The following is a 22,824-nucleotide window of genomic DNA, read 5'->3' on the forward strand; positions in this document are numbered from 1 at the left end:
CAAATGCAGGACACAGATTCAGATGGAAATACTTTAAAAATTCATCGCAACAAAAGGTAAATTGTTCACTGGGGAGACGATCGGAGCAGATCCAGAAAGGAGCGGCCAGGCAGGTGAGTTGAGTCAGCAGGACAGGTGGTGGACGGGAGCCGGGCAGACTTGGCAGGCAGACACATGAGGGAGATGATCCTGAGACACGAGGAGAGCACAGTGTTAGTCACGAGGAAGAACAATTCAAAGGACGTGCAAGGAACAAAATGCTTGGAGCTGCAAATGGCCGAGACACGTTACCAGGCTGGTGAGTGCAACAATCTGGCAACAACTGGTGAGGTGTACTGGGAATTTATCCTGTGGCAGGTGATTAGTGGATTGGCCGCAGCTGTGATGGCTGATTGGCACACGATCAGATGCAGGTGAGTCGTGATAGAGGAGGAATCACCCAGTCCAGCCAAACACACACACACAAACACACACACACACAGGGACAACCACAAGGAGAGGACACAAAGCAAATGGGAAAAACACAGAGACACAAGGCAAGGGATGGGAGGCAGAGGCTTCCTAACAAAAGCAATGTTTAATGTCGAACAGTCTGTCTCAAACACAAGGCAAAATTGACATTGATTACAAGTAGCTTTTAGACGGCTGCCTTAAAGGGCCAGTATGTGAGATTTAGTGGAATATAGTGGTAAGATTGTAGATTACAATCAACTAAATACCCCTCCACTTACCCTCCCCTTACAAGCCTGCAGAAAAGCCTACTGTGGGCAGCTAAAAATGCAAAATAAATAAATAAATAAATAAATAAATAAATAACCCTCAACAGATCCTCTCTAGATCCAGTGTTTGGTTTGAGCATTCTGGGCTACTGTAGAAATATCATCTGTCATGAAGACTGTGTTTAATTGACCTTATGATTACCGGATACATTTTAAAGTATTTTTTCACAGCAGGCTATGCACCAAATTAATATCGTAATGAAACTAACAAATTAAATCAACAGGCCGACCATTAATCCATGTTGCATGATAATCAGGTTGTAACACTCTGTTTTGTCCAGCTGGTGTCCATGTTGAGCTTTGTTTAAAGGTCAATCCTGATCCTGAGGCAGGATTGCAGAGCTCTTACCCCCTGAATTAAATCAACAGCCTCAAGCAGCCCAGCCCTTACTCGCAAATCACTATTGTCACCGCTGCAGTTTGAAGGCGTCGCTTATCTACACGCAAGCCAAAAACTTTCTCAATTAGTAGTTAAACCACAGAACAGCTGTGGAGGCGTGCACTTATTGAGGAAATCACGACAGACTGGAGCCACAGAGCGATATTTGTCTCTGGTCTTTTAGAATCCAGAAGCTGTCAACTATTGGCCAATCAGCAGATGAGACACACCTCGGCAATCACTTGAAACAGCAAATCACACAGCACATACACACACATTCGAGTCCTTGTTACTTTCTGAGGACCACACTCTCAGACTTCCCTGTGAGGACAGAGAAGTCAGAGAATTACACAAAGCTGTGAAATGCATACAGAGCTGGAGAACAATGGAGGAAACAGACACGTGGAAAAGTCATTCCCTCTACAGATTGGAATTCCAGTTTTTCATTTTCATAAAATAGAAATTCTTATTGTGATTCTGGAAATTAGATATTTTGCTTGGATGAAGTGACTTTTCCTGAACATCATAGTTTTGATGTCCGAGAACCTTAGTACACATCAGTCAGTGAGGAAATCCAGATTTCACTCAGAATATGTGTACAATTTAATACTTAAAATCCATGAAACTCATACATTTCTTTAGCATTTTGTTAGTTAAAAACTCCTAAAATATATGTGTTTACTCAAAATGTAATGTTAAAACCGCACAAAGATATAGCAAGAAATCTCATTTCTGCTTTGTCCCCATAAAGAACTGTCCCACCTGTTCTGCTACACAGAAAATACTGCACTGTGTATTCACTGAAACACTTTAAATGTGGTCTTTTCATTGTATATTGTTCGTTTTCTCCAAATTAGTTTGTGTCTTGCAGAATTCTGCTACAAGTGGGATGAATATATAGGCAACCCAACTGTGTTGACACTGTGACTCCTCTGGCTCATGCAGAACTGCATCAACATGTGAAACAGTATAAAATAAGCCTATAAAGTTTTCACACATTACAGTAAAAGCAATGTCACTGACCTCTGCCAAACAAATAGACTTTATATATCTTGTGAATTAATGATGTAAATAAAACAAGGGAAAAGGTCATTTCTGGAACAGAATATTTTATGGTTGACACCTTTTCCCACCTCATAAAGGTTTAAGAATCAATTATTTCAACTTAATTTAGAACAGTTTTACTCCTTTCTGTAGTTGTAGGCTGATTCATACGTATCCCATCCCGCTTTCATGTTAAATCATGTTGTATATCCGTTATTTCCTGCTCTTCTACCAAGAATGCTGATGGCACCACTTTGATGAGTTCAGGCTGATGTGACCATGAAAAGATGAAGAGACATAAATGACAGCCTATGGAGCAACACGGGGAGGATCAAATCTCACATCAACAACCTACTGGAAGAATGTTTACAGCTCTGCTGCAAGGCTTTCCTGAACAGAGGAACACGGCGTTGCAAGAATTTCTTACATCTGTGACGCTTTATGCTCAGCTGTACTGATGCTGAACATTTCTTTGGTGTTGGAAGGTTGCAGCAACGTGCCGTAGATGTCAACTGACCGGACATCAGAAAACATTTCCTCCCGACAGGATACGCATAAATGAGTAAGATAGGGAAATTTCAACATATTACACGATTATGTCTTTTCACTTTGAAGCCATGAGCCGAGGGTTGTCTCTCTCTCTCTTTCTGCACATGTAAAGGCAATTCAAAGGCAATTCACTTCTGCTCACTTTCACTCAGAAATAGAAGTCTGCTTAAGCCCCTGCAAGCATCTGACAACTGCAAAGACCATTTGACACACTGGACAGTGGGTGAGGAAGTTAACATTCTGGAGTTTACTTCACCAGGCCCTCATCCCTCACAACGTTTTCCTCTATCTTTATAAAATCAATAAAATGCACATAGTGGGTCCATCCCTGGAATTTAATTAAGAGTTCAAGGAAAACAACATCTTTTTTTTTTTTTTTTTTTTGCAGTGCAGACAACTCCTTGTCCATTTATCTGGTGAAACACTGTGATTTATTTACAAAGCCTTTTATGGACACCACTTATATGAGATGACTTGGGGCTAGAAGTTGATTGATATGAGACCTGATGCTTTTGGTGTTTCAGAGAAGGTTGCTAATACCTTTTACTGTGCGGTTTAATGATTTGTCTTTCATGTGTGTTTTTATGACTGCAGCACAATTGGTCCTTTGGGGATGATAACATCTGCACTTTTTCTTGCTCTTGTTTTTTTCCCCCTGTAGACCACACATTAAAACTATGGTCGGTAATTTTTAATTTTTAGATGAAAAAAAAGACTTTTATGGGATGTGACACATGCTGGCATTTCAAAACAAATGATTCTACTAATTGCAGATAATGAGGATGCTAATCATACGGCCTTGGAATCCATGAATTGACATTTCAACTAAACCCTAAATCAAATGTGTCGTTGCTATAAACCATCAGCCTCGAGAAACACAATTTGACAGTTCAATCCTTCCCATAAGCATTCAGCCTGAAAGGTGAATATTATGATGTAATTACTTGAAAAATCACATTAGTAGGTAAAGGATGAGCCAGTGACTGGACCTACAGGCCGACTCCCTTACCTGTTCAAATAGAAAACAGTGTAGATGTTTGTTTTCTTGGTGTTTTTAGTAATAGTGGTTGTATAATAAATGACATGAATGACTACCATGATTACTATTTCATCCCTATATATGCATATCACATCCAAACTGCTCAGGCAGCCACTGTTCTGTCACTTTTTTTTTTCTCCCATTTTCACTCCAGAACAGTTAATGTATTATTCACCTCCTGCCCATGTTTCTTTCTGATGGCATCCATTGTGAATTACAAAGAGCCTTCTACTCTAAATGATCATTATCCAGATTATGTCACATTGAATCTCTTCCCATTCTATGACAGGAGAATAAGCATGTGAGGCCACGTTCTCTGCTATAAATTAAACTGGCACCTGTATCTTCCAGCATTCGGCTCAAAAGAAATGGCCTTTAACCAAACATCCAAAGAAACGTATTTATATCTCTTCAGCATTTTGTGTCAGTTTCTGAAGTATATTTAGAGAAACTGATTTCTTGTCCGTCTGCTTCTCTTTTTCCATCCTTCACTATGACCAGTATGAATTTGACAGTAAGGAGAACAGCTCTGAACATGTGCCAGAAAAGCAGAAGAAGTACTGACTCATGACCACATGGTGTCAGTGTTGCATACTAGACGAAACTAAATACAGGTTGCAGGACTTTTTGGACATTTGGAGTCCTTCACACTAATCTTTGCAGCAGTTAACACCTCTGAAGCTTTTTCCGATAAGTCCAAATTGCCCTCTGCATTTCAAAAGTGTTCTTGCAGAAGGATCCAGTTCAGAAAATTCACCTTTTATGAGATAAAGTTGATGGATTGTGCCACATTTTAGTAATATTCTCGAAATGTATTCTAGTCAGTGTTGCGCGTCAGCCAGGCGCAAACTGACATTAACCATTAAAATAAGGTGTCATTCTGCTAAATGGAATGATTTCGGTTCTGTTCGTTGGGTCGGAAAACTGTGTGGTGGTTCATTCTTGACTTTGGAAACAACACAGTCGCTCAAGGTCCACTGAGTCACTTGCTCTTGAACTTTTGACTGTATCACATGGTCTTTATCAGCAGATGAAGTTTGCTCAATTGTCATGCAAGTTTGAGTTTGAACATTCACAATCAAAACCTCCTGAGCAAGCAAGTAAGTGGACCCTGAGCCGACACCGTTTTGTCAGCAGTTTGGCATCCAGGCCCCCTTTAGGTTTATAAATGTTAGAGAGACGTGAATAACAGCCATCAGCAAAAGGTCCGTCACCTGCAATTATAAATGTTAATCATAAATAAAGGGTTTCTATACTAATCCTTCAAGTCTGCAGTTGTAAATGTTAATAAGTTCAGAATAAACTGAATTTGGCCCAGATGCCTGCAGCCCCTTGTCAGAGGGTAAGTGGTTGAAAAGTCCATGGAGTCCTCTTCATAAGGAGCTCAAAAAAAAAAAAAAAAAAAAAAAAAAAGCGTCATGCTGGAGGAGGATTTTGTTATTAATGGCTTGTAATGGATCCATTAAACATTAGATGATGCTTCATTAACCATTAATTACAGCTTATAAATCCTTTGTAAATGGTGCCTCATCATGAAGCAGTACCAAAAATTCTTCTATGGGCCTCAATTTTTGTCTTAAATTCTTCCCCAGTGAGGACTCACTACCAATTACTGGTCATCTCAAACTCATGTTCTTGAGGTAAATATTTTGTTCGCAGTTGTTCTAAATGCCTGAACTATTGTTCATCTCATGGTTACTGTGTGAAATCATCTTCAAAAAGTTACCAGACAAACAAGAGTGTTTGAAGTTTTTAATGTCAAAGTCAAACTTTTACATGATTCATCTTCGTACCAAACCATTCATCGACGGCTCCTCTTCTTCCTCATCATAGCAAATGCAATTAGTTCATTATGTAATTACAGGAAGGGGGCAGCAAAAAAACAGAGCCGGCCCCATAAGAAAAGAAAACAAAGAAGAGGAAAATAAAAATAACATTTTTTTTTTTTCTCATTTTTTCTCAAGTGCAGATTTTGAAGACCTTAAGCATGCCATTGTCTGTTATGGTTTCCAGTTGTCTGTTCTACAGTGTAGTTTTATCTGTACATGGCTATAAGGGTAACAGCACGAGGGGGATGACAGGTACACGATGTGCGCTGAAGTGTCTGTTTTCAAAAACGTCTCGATTAGTGGGTGACAGATCTCAGACGTTACGCTCCTCTCTGTCTGTCTCCCCTCTCTGTTTTGCAGAAGACTGAAACATATTCATGTTTAAACGTGCAGTATAAAAAAAGATACACACCCACACAGACTCATGTACAGCAAGTTCCCTTAAATCCGAATGGGAGGGTGCCATGAAAGGTGCCGTAATGGAACTGCCTTAAAACAGCAGTTTGAAGAAATATCTGCCACAGGAGCGGCAGGGCTGTGTCAAGAGTCTCTTTCCAAAACTGACAAACTGGACATTAGTTCTTCAAGACCTTTCTGCCGTCCAAGGGATTGAGACACACTTAATTCTTTCTCCCAGAGAAAGAGCATGTGTCCCTCTGTCTCTCATTGTATGTACGCTGCAGGATGACTGTTTCCACCAATCCCTTTTCAATGTGAACTCTCCGCAAACAGATTAGCTCCATGCGTTGGGCCTTGAGTTTCATTACATCCTCGGCAAAGTCCATCAATAACAGAGCTCAGTAAATAGCCATATTGGGGATTTGGGGGGGTAATGAAGGCTTAGGGAGTAAGTACATCAGTGGTCTAAAACAAGCTAAAGGGGGTCAGTCACAGAGTAGAGAAGTTGAAGGTATATACAGGTATACAAAGTGTAATCACACACACACACTCTAGAGCACACTCATTTCTCTGCCTGATTGCCATTGGAAAATTAATGTAGAGGACATAGTACTTACTATCATACTGCTTCCACATGTTGAGTTACCTTTCAGTGAGGGGTCAGTGAAGCAGCAACAGTATGTGGGTTTGTGTGTGGCCAAAACCACAAGAAGTTAGTTAGTGTGTCCAAACACTGATGCACATTGTTGACTGTTGTTCTCCTTTTGGACTAACACTATGCTCTACAAGCAGTTATGAGCTTAATTGTAGCATATCCTTAACGAGTACGTCTCATTCGCCTCATCTGATCCAAAACAACCAGAAAAATGAAGAGACACACTCACTGGCAATTTCCAGCAGGGTTACATTCGCCTATCCAGACATTAATGAGATCAGTGCAGATCAAGGGAGGAGAAGAGAGGAGAAAGGAAACTCATTAAGACCACGGGGACGACCTAACCCTATTATCCCTATCACACCACTGAACCACACACTGATGATGGGAATTAAGATGAGCTGGCCTCGATCCACACCCACTCTTCAGCCCAGTGCAGCAGAGTGTGTCTGGAGTCGTGCAGTAGCTGCTGGGAAGGACGAATGTGAAGGAGTCTGTTATCTGTGTGGTTCAGCACAGCAGTATGGGCGTGTTCAGGTCGGCACTGTGCGGTGAAAAGGGTGCAGCAGAACTCTGCGCGCCCATTACATTGTGTTATTTTTTGTTACAGCCTGCGGCACCCTTTGTGCCAACTCCGGGCCGTGGACACTGAGAGAAAGGCCTAAGGCGACCCCAAAGTTTCTCCATGATAAAGAACGAACAGTTTAATCCACTAAAGCCAACTCCCTTGCGGCCATCATTTGCCCGTGAGCACACACATATCACAGATGTATCCAAATAGGCATGGTATCCAAAAAGGCGTGTGGTTTAGAAAAGAGAGAAAAAAAGTTAGCAGTATCGTTCTTTCATGCACAGTCCTTTTTTCTTTTCCTTTTTTTCTTACAGAAATTTGGTTTTTCTATATGTCCTACTTACAGTATGCAGAATATCTCATATTCCCACATTGTCTTATCGTTACATACAGTAGATGTCATGTCTGAAATTCCCTTTAATGTAGCCCCACACAGCAGTCAGAGAGATGAGTAATTATTTAAATACATTTCATGTTTAAATACTGGCTGGAGGGGAGCAGGCAAAATGCTACAGCTAGTTCAATGAGAGGCAATATGTTAAAAAATTATGATTTAGAGCACATACACACATAGTGCATATGAATTGCGCATTGCGCATATATGGGTTTGTGTTCCTACTTATGTTTTAATATGCTTTATGTCTGTCTGTGTGTGCCTAATGTGTTCTGTATGACAGTTAATGCAAGTTATTATATACTTTATGTTACATGGCCACTTGAATCATGTCATAAACTGCGGCCCTACGTATGTTCACATTCTGTAAATGCACTGTATGAGCTGTTTGTGTTTACATGCTTAGGTCTGTGTGTGTAAGTGCGTGCATGCGTGCAGGTGTATATGCGTGTGCCTTTGTGTGAAAGAACAATTATGATACATGAACACTGTTAGGATACGGCAGGTGCAAATGAACTCAGCACCTCAGTCTATGCTCTGAAACGGTGGACACCAGCAGAGTCATAACACTGCCTTTTTATCAAATACACACACACACACACAATATATACATACAGACTGGGCGTGAAGGCAAAATAATAAACACGTATTTTCACACACGCTGGAATACAGTGGCACTACTGACACTCTATGAGAACCTTGTATTCTGAATGATTACATTTGATTACTGTAACAAAAAGTCTTTTCACATTGTTGCAGTTTGTTCTGAGTCGTTTCGGTTTATAAAGAACGATACCTGACTTTTGAGATCAGCACATTTTTTTCTACCATGTAACTGTACAGTGAGCGCACTTTTTTTTGCTCCGATTCTCTGTTCGCGGCGTGTCAGGATTCTCACGGGATTAGCAGTTTGATTGATTAATATCCCCGTCTTGTGTTACGATAGAGTTGATTAGGCATTTGAAAGTTTGATTGGTGTGAATTTCATCCAAATAACTCAATAAAAGCCTTCTTTTCATCGACTGGATAAGACCTCAGTGGTTTTTTTCAGCAGATGGTTCACCAGTTGAGTCCAAATCTTGCTTGCTGTAGCTTCAGTGAAAGTTTTTTTTATGCACCAAAGTATTTATAGCATCGGGATTTACTCAGTCTCAGTCTCTCTCTTCTTCACACAGATCCCTCTGGAAGAGGGTCAGGCATGCATTGGATTCAGGTAAAAAGAAGAGATGAAGTTGTCCTCCTCCACATGGACATAATGGGATCTTTGCCTGTGGGCAACTTTCACTAGTAGTTAAAAAAGCCTTTTTTTTTAGAAAGTACTCCTGGTCAGAGCTCCCCGTGGAGTTGATCCATCATTTGCTTAAGTTTAAGTGCCTATAAATATTAGTCAGAATCCAAAAGTTCCAATTTGATATTACAGCTTTTGGAAAACACCTTTTCTGACATTTTCACATCTTCACGGGTTTAACAGGCCTTCCAAACTGATGACTTGCCAGTAAAGTTTTAACGCCCCTTCTTTTTCAGAAAAGGGAGTGGCGTGGTGACGACTGCTCCGTCGCAGGGCTGTCACAGGTAGACCTCGCGGCGTGACAACGTGAGGCATGACGTGGTCTTGTAGTCCCCTCCTGTCCGCGTCAGTGGTATGACCTCCGGTGGGTTCTGGCCTTCTCCTCCTTCCTCCTCTGGCTGGCGCCTCCCAAATCCTGCGCTGCTGAATGTGTCATAGGATGCCGAAGTCATCTTGCGGTTCAGGAGGTTGCGGTTGTGATCGCCCATGTTCCTGTTGCGGTCTCCTCTACCGAGGGTGCCAAGAGGATCCCCGTTGGCTAAGGGTAATCTCTGACCTTCTCCGCTGACGACCAATCCGGGCTCTGAGCTCCCCGCGCTGCCAGCGCTCTCGCTGTCACTCTCATGGTCATTACCGCGGAGATTGTTGTTATCGTCTCCCGGGGCGAAGGTAGAGAGCCGTGGGGGGTCGCTGCCGTGGCGCTGACGCTGGCGAGGCGACGGGCGGACGGGCATCCAACAAGTGTCAGAGTGGCCAAACTCGTCACACTCCCTGGTACACTTTCCTGTCAGAGCTACGTCTGGCAGCTGTCTGGCATCTGGGCACAGGAAGGAGACAAAAAGAAGCATGAGAAAAATGTCATTTCTGCTGGAATTTCTGTCTTCATTTGATGAATTCAAGAACCAGGACATCCCAAAAGGGGACAACTAAATAAGAAAAGAAAGCAGATGAATAGAGTGCAACAGAAGAGATGAGCTGAACACTGGCTGACGGAGACAGGAGAAGAAAGAATGCTTCAAAAAACAGAGGACAAAGGTTATAGTGGAGGGGAAATCATTTGAAGGAAGTAAGAAAGCCACAAAAAATGCTGTGAGGGCATAATGGAAATCACTGGCCTCAAGAGAATGTTTTACAAAATCCCAGCTATGCTCAGCATTACATGAAAGGTGAAAGGTGAGGTCAAAACAAACAACTACGGAGGCCAAACAGGAGATAATTATCAGAAATTTAAATGACAAATATATATTTCTTTACATGCAAGGAAAAGATTTAATTACATGTCAGCCCTGTTACATCCCATGAGTGTTGGTTCAAGAGGTTAGTGAGGCCACCAGAGAGTGAATGCTGACGTCCTACAGGGTGTCAAAGGTGTTAAATACAGACAGGACTTATAATGATCATAGATGAGGTAAACATGATTTTTCCTGCCAATTAGAGAGACCGTGCAGGTGTCATGCAACAGATACTTAAAGATAATGTAACACACTCAAACACATCTAATGAGCAGCTGAAAACAATGCGTTCATCCACTGTTTGTTTTTCTAAATTTCTGATTTAGCTGAATCATATACATGAAAAGAACTATTTCTGTTGCATTCTTAAGACTAATTCCAGTCCTGTTGCCTGCGTACAGCAGCAGCAGCAGCAGCAGCGGCAGCAGGAAATTCATGCAAAAGCAAACACGCACAGAATTATACAGTATAATTATAACCAGCGCAACGAATTCTCTGTTCAGCTCCTCTCTGCACCTGACCATGACAAAAACCCATCAAACTCCACACACGTCGGTGAAAAAGCAGCAGTTAACCTCAGAGGTACAGTCAGCCACCAAGGTCACAGCGACCTTGCCGTGCTGCTTCTGTTGTTCCAGCTCTGACATGACTGTATGCAGAGCAAAGAGGAAAGAAATGTTTCGCCTCTCTACAGCCTTGACAAAGATCCACTAGAACAAGGTAAAAAAGCAGAATTTTGTTTGATGAACCTCTTGCACAACATACGGTTCCATGTTACACACACACACGGGACAATTGCCTTATTCTATTAAAAACATTCCCTCCTGAGACCTTGACCAGAGGCCGAGGTTTCAAGGTTCCTGCTTAAGTGTGTGTGTGTTTGATTGGGATTGTGTGTATAATCAAAACATACCCAAGCCTTTCAGAGAATACAGTGCATATAGCCTTGAAAGACAAACTATAGAAGTAAATGTAGCTGGGACCCTCTTGACCGCAATTCTGAATGAGTTCACTGAATTTTATTGTGTGTTTACTGAATGTGTGTGTGTGTGTGTGTGTGTGTGTGTGTGTGTGTGTGTTTGGTTGCCCTGACCATTCTCAACGTGCTCCTCTTCTCCCACACTGCCCTCCGGTGTGGTCCGCTCGTAGCCTTCCTCGGGCAGCGGCAGGGCTCCCAGTCGCGGCCCCGATGAACTCTTGCTGCTCGGCGTCTCCGAGTCCTCCAGGCCACTGTCATAGCAACCGCCGTCCTGGGGCTGGCTGACTACCGAGAAGGTCACCCGGCGAAGGGTCCCCTGCAGGGAACATGCACACACAATATGGGATTAATCATCCAGGATTCCTAATCTGAGATTCTAAATCTGGGGATTAGGCTGGTGGGCAGGGGTCTGCAAAGACATATTGAGATTATCTGATCGTGTTCGTCTTGATTATGAGCTTAGCTGCTACAATGCAGGGTAATAGCCATCAACCAATCACGGCGTCTTTCAAAGTTTTCAGTTGTCTTTTAATCCTGGTTTAGATTAATGCTGCTGGACATGGATGATGTTTACAAACCTCTGGCCTGCCTGCAGACACTTATTTTTCATGTGGAATGGAGCCCACCAGTAGCAGCTGGGTGATATAGAGCCCACTCTCAGAAACATTTACTTAGTGCTCTACTGGAATAAGAGAAGAATGTGCATTCAAAGCCTGATACAGCTCCATGGTTGGCACTTACACACACATCAGTGAGCCACACTGCTGCAGTGGGTGACATGTTCTTTTATAACCAACAACATGAACGACACCATTGTACCATGAATACATGTGTATGTGTGTATATATACACTGGCTGATCAAATGTGTGGTGATCCGCAACTGAAAATAGTCCCTAACAAAAAACGCTATTTCCTCCTGTGTGAGTAAAGTTTGCCAAAAACTACAGTGAAAACAGAAGAAAACAAAACAATTATATTTTTGTGACCTGCTTTTAAAGATTTACATCTTCAGAGGGAACAAATGGGCTTTGGGCGGAGCGCCGCAGACAGGGTAGGGATGCTGGAAACTGCTGAGAGATGGTTGTTGGTTTCGGTCTTTTTATTGTATTTATTAACAATAGCAAAAATATAGAACATCATCAGCCTTGTGATGATTTTTAGGCAATTCTTTGTGTTCGGTTTAAATGTTTTATTGTTTAGCTTGAAAAATAATTAATTTTCCCGACTTATTTTCTGAGACTGTGTGATTTTGAAATGGTTTTTTGTTTTCATTTTCATTACTCCACATTGGTGCAAGGAAAACTACCAACTGTTAACTGGGATCTGAATGAAACTAGAATGACCAACCTGCCCATCAGTCATGTTGCAGTTCATATCCATGTCTTTTCTGACTCATATAATACATGTAGTGAAGTGTTTTTATAGAACATTATGATGAAGTGAAGTTGACCTTTGACCTGTTGGACATAAAATGCCACCTCATCATTTTATCTTATGAGACATTTCTGTGAAATCTTGTCATTATCAGCACATGACTTTTTGAGTTACAGTCAAAACAGGTCAAACCAGTGACCTTTGACCTTTCCCCTCTGACCACAAAAACCTAATCAATTCATCACTGAGTCACCGTGAACTTTTATGCCAAATTTGAAGAAATTCCCTCAATGTGATACTGCAATGAGACATCGCATTCACGAGAATGGGATGGATGGACGACCCAAAAACACAATGCCTCCGGTCGCAGCTATCACCGGAGTGGAAGCATAAAAAAAATAAAGAAGTACGCCCTCTATTTGTACGCTGCACCCATCACTGTCAACACAAACAAACAGGCCATCTACCACCAGTGACAAATCTCCCAATCCTGCAGAGGAAGTGGTGCAGATTCAGTAACGATGCACATCATTCACTCAAACTGAACATCACACCTGCTGCTATTTCAACACACAAATCACACCAGTCTAGTTAGTGGACCAGTTTTCACTTTGGAGAGAGTGAGAGAGGGGGAAAAAAAGAGTGTAATAAGTCCATGCTGAGAGAATATCAGAGAGAGTTAAATGACTCCGTCTGGCCTGGAGGGATCACTCTGCACCAGGAAGCCCATTTCTATACAACACCCCTCCTATCTCCTCTCATACTCATTTATCTGCTCGCAAAATTACAACCCTTTCAATTTGGATCTGCTTTGAAACACACAGCATATAGAGAGGAAGTGAGGGAACAGAGGGAAGATGCAGATTAGGGTGGAAAAAAACCTCAGCTCGGAACGTTGCCTCGCGATAATCTGGCGGGAAACTGATGGACGGCTGGTGTAAAAGCCCAATTCCTCCCTTTCTTCCACTCACCCGAAGACAAGGGAACATTTGAATGTTTCACCTTGTGCACATGCAAGACAAGAGGAGACAGGAACACAGCGAAATTAATTAAGCAGAAGTGGCAAATTGACGGAGCACTTGTGTCTTTTGCCATCCCGTACTGCTGTGCAGATGAAAGAGGGATGAGAACTCAGACAGCGCGGATGTTGAGCCCAAGCAAGACTGAGGAAGAGATATTAGAGTCTTCCAGTTCTTGGAATCTCAGTGGCTTCATCTTAACTCTCCACAGAGAGAGCAATGTATTTTTAGAGCATTAGCTCAGATGAAGCAGTCCAACCTCTTTTCCACTCCTTCAGACTAGGGGCAATGGCACAGAGAGGAAAAAAGTGGGTGAGAAAGTATACAGGCTGCGTATTAAGAGCCAGAGGATCATTTTTGTTTTCTTGCGATGAGAAAAAAGTTAATTGTGTGATCTCACCATAATAAGTTTGTTTTTCTCGAGATGTCAACATCACAAATAATTCCTCTATCTGTCAAGTGTCTTTTCATGAGCACAGAATCCTTATTTCATGGTAATAATGTTGTAAAATGATAATTATTTCTGATCACAAGAAAACAAGGGACATAATGTCTCTACACACATTTCCCTTCCAGCCTTCTGCTCAGAGACTATAAAACTGGAAGAAAATGAGATTTCTGTGGAGTTGTAGATTTTCGTTTCCAGTTTGTCTCTCATGTAGCGCCATTGCATTTGACTCACAGAGCTATGGATCCGATTTTTAAAGAAATAAACAACTGTTGATCTTTGGAAAGGCCAAAAGGCCATTTAGCAACCTTCACGGCTGCTCTGAGGCTATTTCCAGAATCGTCAAAGACTTTTCTAACCATCTGGCAGAAAAAATTCAATATAAAAATACATATTTTGCACAAAAGTTTTCAAACTCTTTTTCTTAATCCAAACAATGACGATAGCTGGAAATGAGCCAAATGTCATAACAATCCGTCCGATAGTTGTCAAGATATTTTACTACAAGCCAAAAACATCAACCTCACGGTGGCATTAGACGAAAAGTCAAGTGATCATCAAAGTAAGTAGGCTAAGATTCATCCCGTGGGGACCATGAACGTCTGCTTAACTCCACTCAAATGCAATGGTAACACATGAGAGGCACAAACTGGGGCTAGGATTACTGTATTAATGTCGAAATCCAGCTTGCGCCACAGGGTGGGACTTGATTGACAGACGAGGAGTGAGTTACTACTATTGGAGGGTGTGTGTGTGTGTGTGTGTGTGTGTGTGTGTGTGTGTTCTCTTGCTGAAATCATCTGTTCAGCCATGATTCCATCTAATTCAATTTCCTTCTAACCCTCTTTCTGGCCAGAGCTGCCCCCTTTCATTTCTTCATCCTGATAATTTTATTTTCTATTTCTCTCCTCCATCCTTCCTTCTCTTGGCCGATCCTGCAATCAACTCTGCTTTTCACCGCTGTAACTCTCTCCCTCCTTTCTCTCTTCCTCCCTCTCACTTTGTTCGACCCCCCCCCCCCCCCCCATCCCTTCTTCTCTTGCCAGTCAGCTTTATGATGTGGCGATCGATGATGTGTCCTTGACCTCGTTATGAGTCCCTCTCCTCTTCCCCACAGCAGGCTTTATTGACCCATAACTCCGCTTCACTCCCTAACCCCCTTTCCCCCACTTTTTCTCTCATCCTGTCTTAGAGTCTTTTGCTCATTGACACACCTGTCTTCTTTTCTTTTGCCAAATCTCATTTTTGGCATCTTTTCAACATTTCTGCTAAGTGCACACTCAGCACATTCTGCCCCTGCCCCTCTGACTTCTTTTCATTGTTATCTCACCCCCCCTCCCCCAAATTTGGCTTCATACTCTTTCCCATTCTAACTTTTACTGTCAATATGGCCTTTTTAGATTTTTACATCTCCATCGTCTCTGCTCATACTGTACCTTAAATCTGTCTCTTTTTATTTCTTGTTTGCTTTGCCAGCTTCCACCTTTCTCTCTCTCTCTCTCTCTCTAAAAAAAAAAAAAAAAAACACTCTGTTCCCAAGCACCCCCTTGATGTTTTCCAGCTTGACTCACAAAGCACAAAACACGTTTGTGTGTGTTTGTGTGCATGTTTGCTATGTATGAGCTGAGCAAAGGTAATAAAGACTGATTACTACATATCCCAAATATCTACTGAATGTCAAGACACCTTAATGCACCCACCCACCCACCCACCCACACACACACACACACACACACACACACACACACACACACACACACGCACACACACACTTTTGAACACACATGCATCCGGATGAATTGGCTATGGTCCAGTGTGGCCTATGAATTCATGGCTGATGGAATATTAATTGAGTTTGACGGAGGACATAAAAAACCTTCCCCTTAATCTGACACGGGCCATTACAGTTCAATACTGACATGGGAGCTTCACTCATCTGCACGGCACGGAGAGTGTGTTCGAGTGGGCGTGTTTGCGTGCATGTAATGCAACTGTAAACGTATATGAGCATGTTGACATAGTAAGGGAGTTATTGTGAAGTTATTTCTGGCACACCGGTGTGAATCAAACAGAGGCATGATGGGCCTGAACTCCGAATAAACTTAACCATCTGCAGCTCTGAAAGAACTGTCGGAAAAAAAAGTTCCTAATATAGCTTTCATTTCAGGGCAAAAGCTTGTTGCAATGCATGTGTGTGTGTGCATATGCTTATGTGTATGAGTGAGACTTCACACCTTTATGTTTGTGTTTTATTGCTGTGTATGAGTGTGAGACTTTCAAAGCCTGCAAGATGTGTTATGTCAGCCTGTGAGAATACGGGCGTGTGTGTGTGTGTTTGAAGTGTGAGGAGGTGCTTGTGTGTGTGCGTGCACAGGTTGGCTCAGTCATCAAGGTAATTAGTGTGTAAACCTCCTTGCTGTCGGTTCAAAGAGAATTAACGAGCTCTAGTTAATTAACAGTCTCCCTCTCTTCTTGTTACATGCGTCTGCATATTCAACACATGTGTGTTTGCCTGTGTGTATGTGCAACATCTGCACTTCAGACTCTACGTGTGTGAGCACATTTGGATGTGTTTTTGTTTGCCTGCGCCCCGCTACACACTGGTCTGCATAATGAATTGACAGGATATGGCTTATGCATAAACCAAAACTACAAATATGGTCGTAGGACCGAAGCCATATTCCCCTTTGGCTCTCCGCTCAGTCTCATTTATGTTTGAAATCATCTAGGTATGGGGGGTGGGGGGTGGGGTGGGAGCCACCATGTAATGGCTGATTCCATTATTTACTTGTTTGTTGTGTAGACGTTCTATTGTTTAGTTCGGCTTTACCATGCCCAGATGGGAGGTCAGAATCCTACCGAGGATACACATTCATTCATCCATTCACAATATCTGAGTCACATTGCGTGCAAACAGAGTGGGGATGTCATGCATATTCCATGGCTGACCCCGGTGCATAGACCGACTTTACATCCCATTTTAGATATACTACAACACATACATTACAGTCAACATTCAGCGAACTCCACACAGGCCATGTAAACTTATGATAATTCATTTACTGCACCAAAATGTAATTGAAGTTATGACTTATTTAATGCTGACACCAACATTGTTTTCACTATCAATATCCACTGACAGTGTATGACAGCTTTTTGCTTCTGAGTGGATGGAGCCAAGTTAAATGATATATGCTGTTCAATAATTACATTTGAACCAAACAGCTCTGAGATTTTAATATCATAAAATGTCTTCTTTTTCTCGCCTGCCTGCTTCTGTTTACTGAAAATGGAGCAGACTGTGGCAGCAGGAACTCATACGTGTTACTGATTGAGAATGAGGGATGATATTTTCTAACACTTCACAAATGTTCATGAGTTATGGTGCTGTTAGCTGGTCTGATCGTACGTTGGCCAGAATCACGCGTTTTCATCTTTCTTTACCCAACATCGCACTCTCCTCTCCTCCGTGTTGCTGCACCTTTACGTTTGTTGCCGTGCCCTAAGAAGGTATTATTTTCTCTCCCCGATGGTGAAACTGGCAGAGGTCGGACAGTTTTATGAGCCAAATGTCAATCAAGCGGACACCTGACATCCTATTTGTAATCACTTCCTCCAGACACCTGAAATTTTCCAAACGTTGACTGAGGGCTGTAGCTTTGCATGTTAATATCCCTGCCAGTTGTCCTTCACATGACTTCAGCCTTTGGACATTTCACACCAACCATTTTTAAAATGTGATTATTTAAGTAATTGGCTTATTTATTTTTCGTATTAGTTTGCAAAAAACCTAATTTAATAAGTGTTTGCAGAATATTTTCACGTAGCTCTCAGGAAACTGGATAACCATGTAAGATCACTGTAACAGTCTTATATCACTATCATCAAATTCTGTCACCTCATCCCGCTTCTCATAATGTGATAGCTTATTTACTACCTAAAAATAATGGAGTTGATAAAATGTCAGTCTTCTGCAAAGCCCAGCTATAACTGTGCAGATTATGTAAGGTGATATTGCACTCTGCTGCCGCAACACACAGTGAAAAGTAATATGCTTCTGTTGACACCACACAGGCATAGTCCAGACTTCATATCTGGAATGCTGATCAGTCAAAATGACCTTTGGCTCTGCTCTTTTGTTTTGACTCCGTTTAGAAATCATGTCGTGCTAACGCAGCCAGCAAATGTGTATGCGCTCGTACTTCAGAGTGAGCGCTGGAATGAATAAGTGAACTCAGTAACTGTGAGTTTATTAGACTTCAAATATTATTGGAAAATAATGAGTTTGTATTGAGCGCTTTACTTCTATTGAAGTTATTGAGCAGTTTAAAAGCAGGAACGCCGCCACCTTGCATGACTGACCTGCCATTTATGGAGACACTAAACGGATCCATTCACACTCTTGTTCACATATTGAAAGTGTTAGATTTCATTTCTTGCATTTACTGTGATTTAATGTGATTTAATGTGTGCTTTTCCTTACCATCCTTTATCACTGTTTTCCACCATTTTAATTGTGTTACATTCTCCTTTCCACCCCAGATGTCTTGTTTTATTACTTCCACAGGATGTTTTTTTTTTGCAAGCACCTTAAGTGTGAACTTCACTGGTGAAAAATCACATGAATATCTTGAGTGTTTTTATCTCATCTTCAACACTTTTTTTTCCCTCTATCGCTCTTCTTCTGTGTTCTATCACAGTACCAATGGGGCCAATTAATAAAACTAAAGTAAACTTTGACTAAGCGATTGAGTCAACTGGTCAAATTTCCCTGTACTTAGGTTACGTTTGCTCACAAATCTCAAAAACGTTTGCGAGAAAATCTCTTGAAACCCTTTCCTGTCGACTGTTAAGTTATGCATCAAAGGCAGTGAGGAGGAGAAACAGTGAAATATGCTGACAGAAAGCATCTCGCAGGGGCTGTGTGAACAGGACAGATGTGTTAACAATTCATTTGACGATGATATATTTACACGGGTTATTTAAATATAGAACTGATCTAAAACTGTATTCAAGACCTTGTGCCGCAACACAGTGACGTGTGCAGTGCTGGAATGCAGTTTCCCGAGGCTATGCTGTAAAGAGCAGACGTCCTGTTTACACAGTGTACCCATTAGGTCAAGCAGACAGGTAAAGACCAAGTGGGAGAGCTAGGGTGACAGATAATGAATAGAATGACTGCATAAATGGACAAAGGAGCAAAAGAAGAAAGACAAGGAAAGGAGCAAAGGTGCTGTTAATCGACGTGTGTGGCAGGGGGAGATGCTGAAAGCAGAAAAAGGACAGCCATGCATAACTGACCACAGACAGCCTTGAAGTAGAAATGAAGAGACAAAGAATGCTGTTTAGGGGCGAGACAGAGGCTGTTGTGGTATTTCCAGAATGCAGAAAATGGTTTGGAGCAGGTTGAAACTCAGCTCAGGGAGGGATGAAGCAATAAGAGCAGCATTTCTTCAGCTGTCTGACTCCTAGATGTTGATGAGCCAAGGCGCCTTGTTACCACAACACACGCACACACTCACACGGCTTCCATGCAGATACCCTAAATCCACACATTAGGCACAGCTGCTTACTCACACTCACACTTGCAGGTGTGCGCACACACACACACACACACACACACAAACAGGCATTCACACATTTATAACTATGCAGTGTATATGTTGCAGTGGGACCACCTCTGCAGTAAAAGCAATCCTTGCTTCTCCATGCTTCTGCTTTTCCCTCCCATATTTCTCTGCTCCCTCTCACCCTGCGTTCACTTGCCCTTCTCTCATTTCCCCTTTCACTGCTTTTCCTCTCCTCTTTCCCCTTTCATTCCTCTTATTCTGCAACCCCCCCCCTCCCCCAGCCCTTCTCCTCTCACTTTCCTCTGTCTCAGTCTCTCTCTCTCTCTCCATTGCTCCCTCTAGAAGCAGGTGATGTAGAAGGGTGCTCAGCAGTATCTGACTATCAGGCCTGACTCTGTGAGAGGAATGATAATCACTGTGCTGCACTGCAGAGAGAGAAAGAAGAGAGGGAGCGAGAGAGAGACAGGGAGGGAGAAGAGGGAGGGAAAGGGGGCATGAGGTAGAGGGAAAGGGGGGCAAGTGCGGCAGTAGGAAAAAAAAAGGGGGGCAGAATAAAGCAGGGAGGGGGGATGAGAGGAGCAGGGCAAGGGAGTGGGACAAAGAGAGGAGATGGAGTGGAAGACAAAGAAGAGAGGAAAGAAAGAAAGAAAGAAAGAAAGAAAGAAAGAAAGAAAGAAAGAAATCGAACACTGCTTTAGTGACATATACCTCCTCTGTGTCACGCTCCCTCTTTCTCCTTCCTCCACTCCCCCCCATCTGTCCCCTCCTGCATACACACTCACACACACTTCCAACAACACCACCCCTACCACCACAATAGCTTGTAGTACAGCAGCCCCGCGGTACGAGGGAGAGCCTTAGCCTTGTGTCTGAGCACCAGAGAACATTAACTGCAGCAGCGAGGTCATCTGATCGGCACTATGCGGTCCCTCTCTCTCTCTACACTCCTCTTCACACTGCTGCAGTCTGATGCTGGCCCTCCTGTGGCCACCGGTGGAACTACCAGCCACGCTGCCGACTGGCACGCCTGTCCCGATAAACAGTTTTTGCACCGTGCAATGTATGTGTGTAATTTGTGTAAGCTCGCCAGCCATAAATCACTCTCTCTTACTGGGAGCAATTAAAGCCAAACCCTGCGGCCACTGCTCATTAGCAATGCCCCAACTAGTTACTATAAGTGTGTGGGTGTGTGTATTTTGTTTGTAGGTATGCTGTATTTGTGTGTGTAGAGGGAGAGGGAGAGGGAGAGAGAGTGTCTCTCCGCATGCGGCTCTACCGCATCACCATCCACCACAGCTTTGTTACTATCAAGCTGTCCACTCTGGCATTGAGCTTTCTCCCTTCTCCCTGTCTCCATCTGGGCTCTCCATCCTGCAGATACACACCGAAAATCACTGACTCTATTCACAGTGTTGGGCCTTTGATATGTTTATCCTTTTGTGTGGCCGTGGCTGTCTATAGGGGGAAGAACAAAACCGAAACAAAAGCTCATAGAGTGAGACGTAAAGCGAGGCTTACCGGACAAATGCCCCATGATTCAGATTAGCTCCTTTGTTGGTGTGTTTGCGTGTGTGTGTGTATGCTCGTGATGTTCATCGCTTTCCACCGCGAGTCTCTAAAACAGTCATCTCTTATAATATCCGTGAGAGGAGTCATTGTTAAGAAAGATGCAAACAGGATGGTGGCGTACAACTGGCCTTCTGTGTCCACGCGTGAGTAAGGGAGACCATACATATGTATGCCTGCTATTTAGATGGCATTTACTGCCCATTCTGTGTATGTGTGTGTGTGTGTGTGTGTGTGTGTGTGTGTGTGTGTGTGTGGATCATCAGGCTAATAGTATGCGTGTTAGGAACAGGCTTTTCCCACCCACTGCTATTGTCCATTAAGGGTGACCAGAGGAGAGTGAACAATAGCTTCACTGTGGGTGCCAGTGTATGGAAGAGTAAAAGTGAGGATGAGACTAAAGATATGTAGTGTTCCACACAAGGCTGATGGACGCACACACAGAAACACAACCTCCCTGTTGAGAGTGATTAGGAGTGCTGCTGTGAACAATAGACAGAGTCAATAAAAGACCTCAGAGACATCCGGATACAAGAGCAAGGTCTCTATCCCTCTACCCCCCCCCCCCACCACCACCACCACTGCTACCTCCACCTCCATTTCCTCCCCGATATTTTCTCTTTCCCTGCATCCTGCACACTCTCTCCTCTCTGTATCCCATTCTTCTTCTCTCCACAACAGCACTTTCACTTGCACTTTTGAAACTCTTTTATTTATCATATCTGACCTCAGCTCGCTCTATATCTCTCTCATTTTCTTGTCGTCTCCGTCCTCTCTCTCTCTCTCCCTCTCTATCCCGCATATACTCTGTCTCCTTTGTGGCGCTCCTGTCTTTTGTAAAATTGGGCGGACGGGCTGAGCTGACAGAGGCTGACACGGTGGAACGCCACGACAAACTGAAATCCATCCTGTCAGTTTAGAATCAGTGTCAGTCATTTTACAAGGTTAAAGATAGCTTTGCCTAATGTGCTGTCAGACACAAACAAACACGTACACCGCATAGGCCTTGCCACACATACACAAGCACGAGCACACATAAGCCATAAGGTGCAAACACACACACAGACACATGCGTGCTCTGCACTCCAGGAGAAGACAGCATTAACTCATCCACCTACATATGAATATGACCTAAAATGGTAATTCTGCGTTATCTGTGTATAAGTATTGGATATTTCTGAGCGTGTGTGAACCTCATCTCAGCCCTATCACCCCCGTGACAGACACAGTGTCACAGAAATGTCTTGGGGTGCCTCGCCCAATGTCTTGTCAATAGTCTCAGTGTGTGTGAGTGACTCGGGGACACAGAGGGGGCGTTATACTGGGTAGACGACACGCACGCACACACACACATACGCAGACACACACCCACATTAAAGAGGGAAGACAGTGCACTCTTTCTCTCCCTCTGCGCTATTTCTCATTCCCTCTCTCCCTGACGCAGAGAGACTCAATCATTCTCACACTCTGCCTCCTTTGACGCAGAGGAAAAACATAAAACAACTGCTCCCTCCCTCTCTCTCTCTCTCTCTCTCTCTCTCTCTCTCTCTTTTTCAGTGTGTGTGTGTGTGTGCGTGTGTGTGTGCGTGTGCGAACGCAAGACAGTATAATTAATATGGCTTTCATTTTCTTTGAGCTGTGAAGTATGCTTTTGGTATGCAAACAGACTTCTTGCATGTGAGTGTGTGTGTGTGTGTGTGTGTGTGTGT

General features: G+C 42.9%; 1 protein-coding gene across 1 annotated transcript in view; it reads right to left on the reverse strand.

The window, feature by feature from the left end:
- Positions 1 to 7,561: 7,561 nt before the first annotated feature.
- Positions 7,562 to 22,824, reverse strand: part of pcdh7a (protocadherin 7a) — a 38,063-nt gene continuing 22,800 nt past the window's right edge. The window contains exons 4-5 of the mRNA XM_076728088.1: positions 11,252 to 11,453; positions 7,562 to 9,743 (exon numbers count right to left, since the gene is read on the reverse strand). Of these exons, the coding sequence (XP_076584203.1) occupies positions 9,205 to 9,743; positions 11,252 to 11,453 (741 nt within the window). The 3' untranslated portion in view covers positions 7,562 to 9,204. The remainder of the gene's footprint in view (positions 9,744 to 11,251; positions 11,454 to 22,824) is intronic.

Source organism: Chaetodon auriga, chromosome 4 (genome assembly GCF_051107435.1).
Source record: "Chaetodon auriga isolate fChaAug3 chromosome 4, fChaAug3.hap1, whole genome shotgun sequence".
NCBI classification, from domain to species: domain Eukaryota; kingdom Metazoa; phylum Chordata; class Actinopteri; order Chaetodontiformes; family Chaetodontidae; genus Chaetodon; species Chaetodon auriga.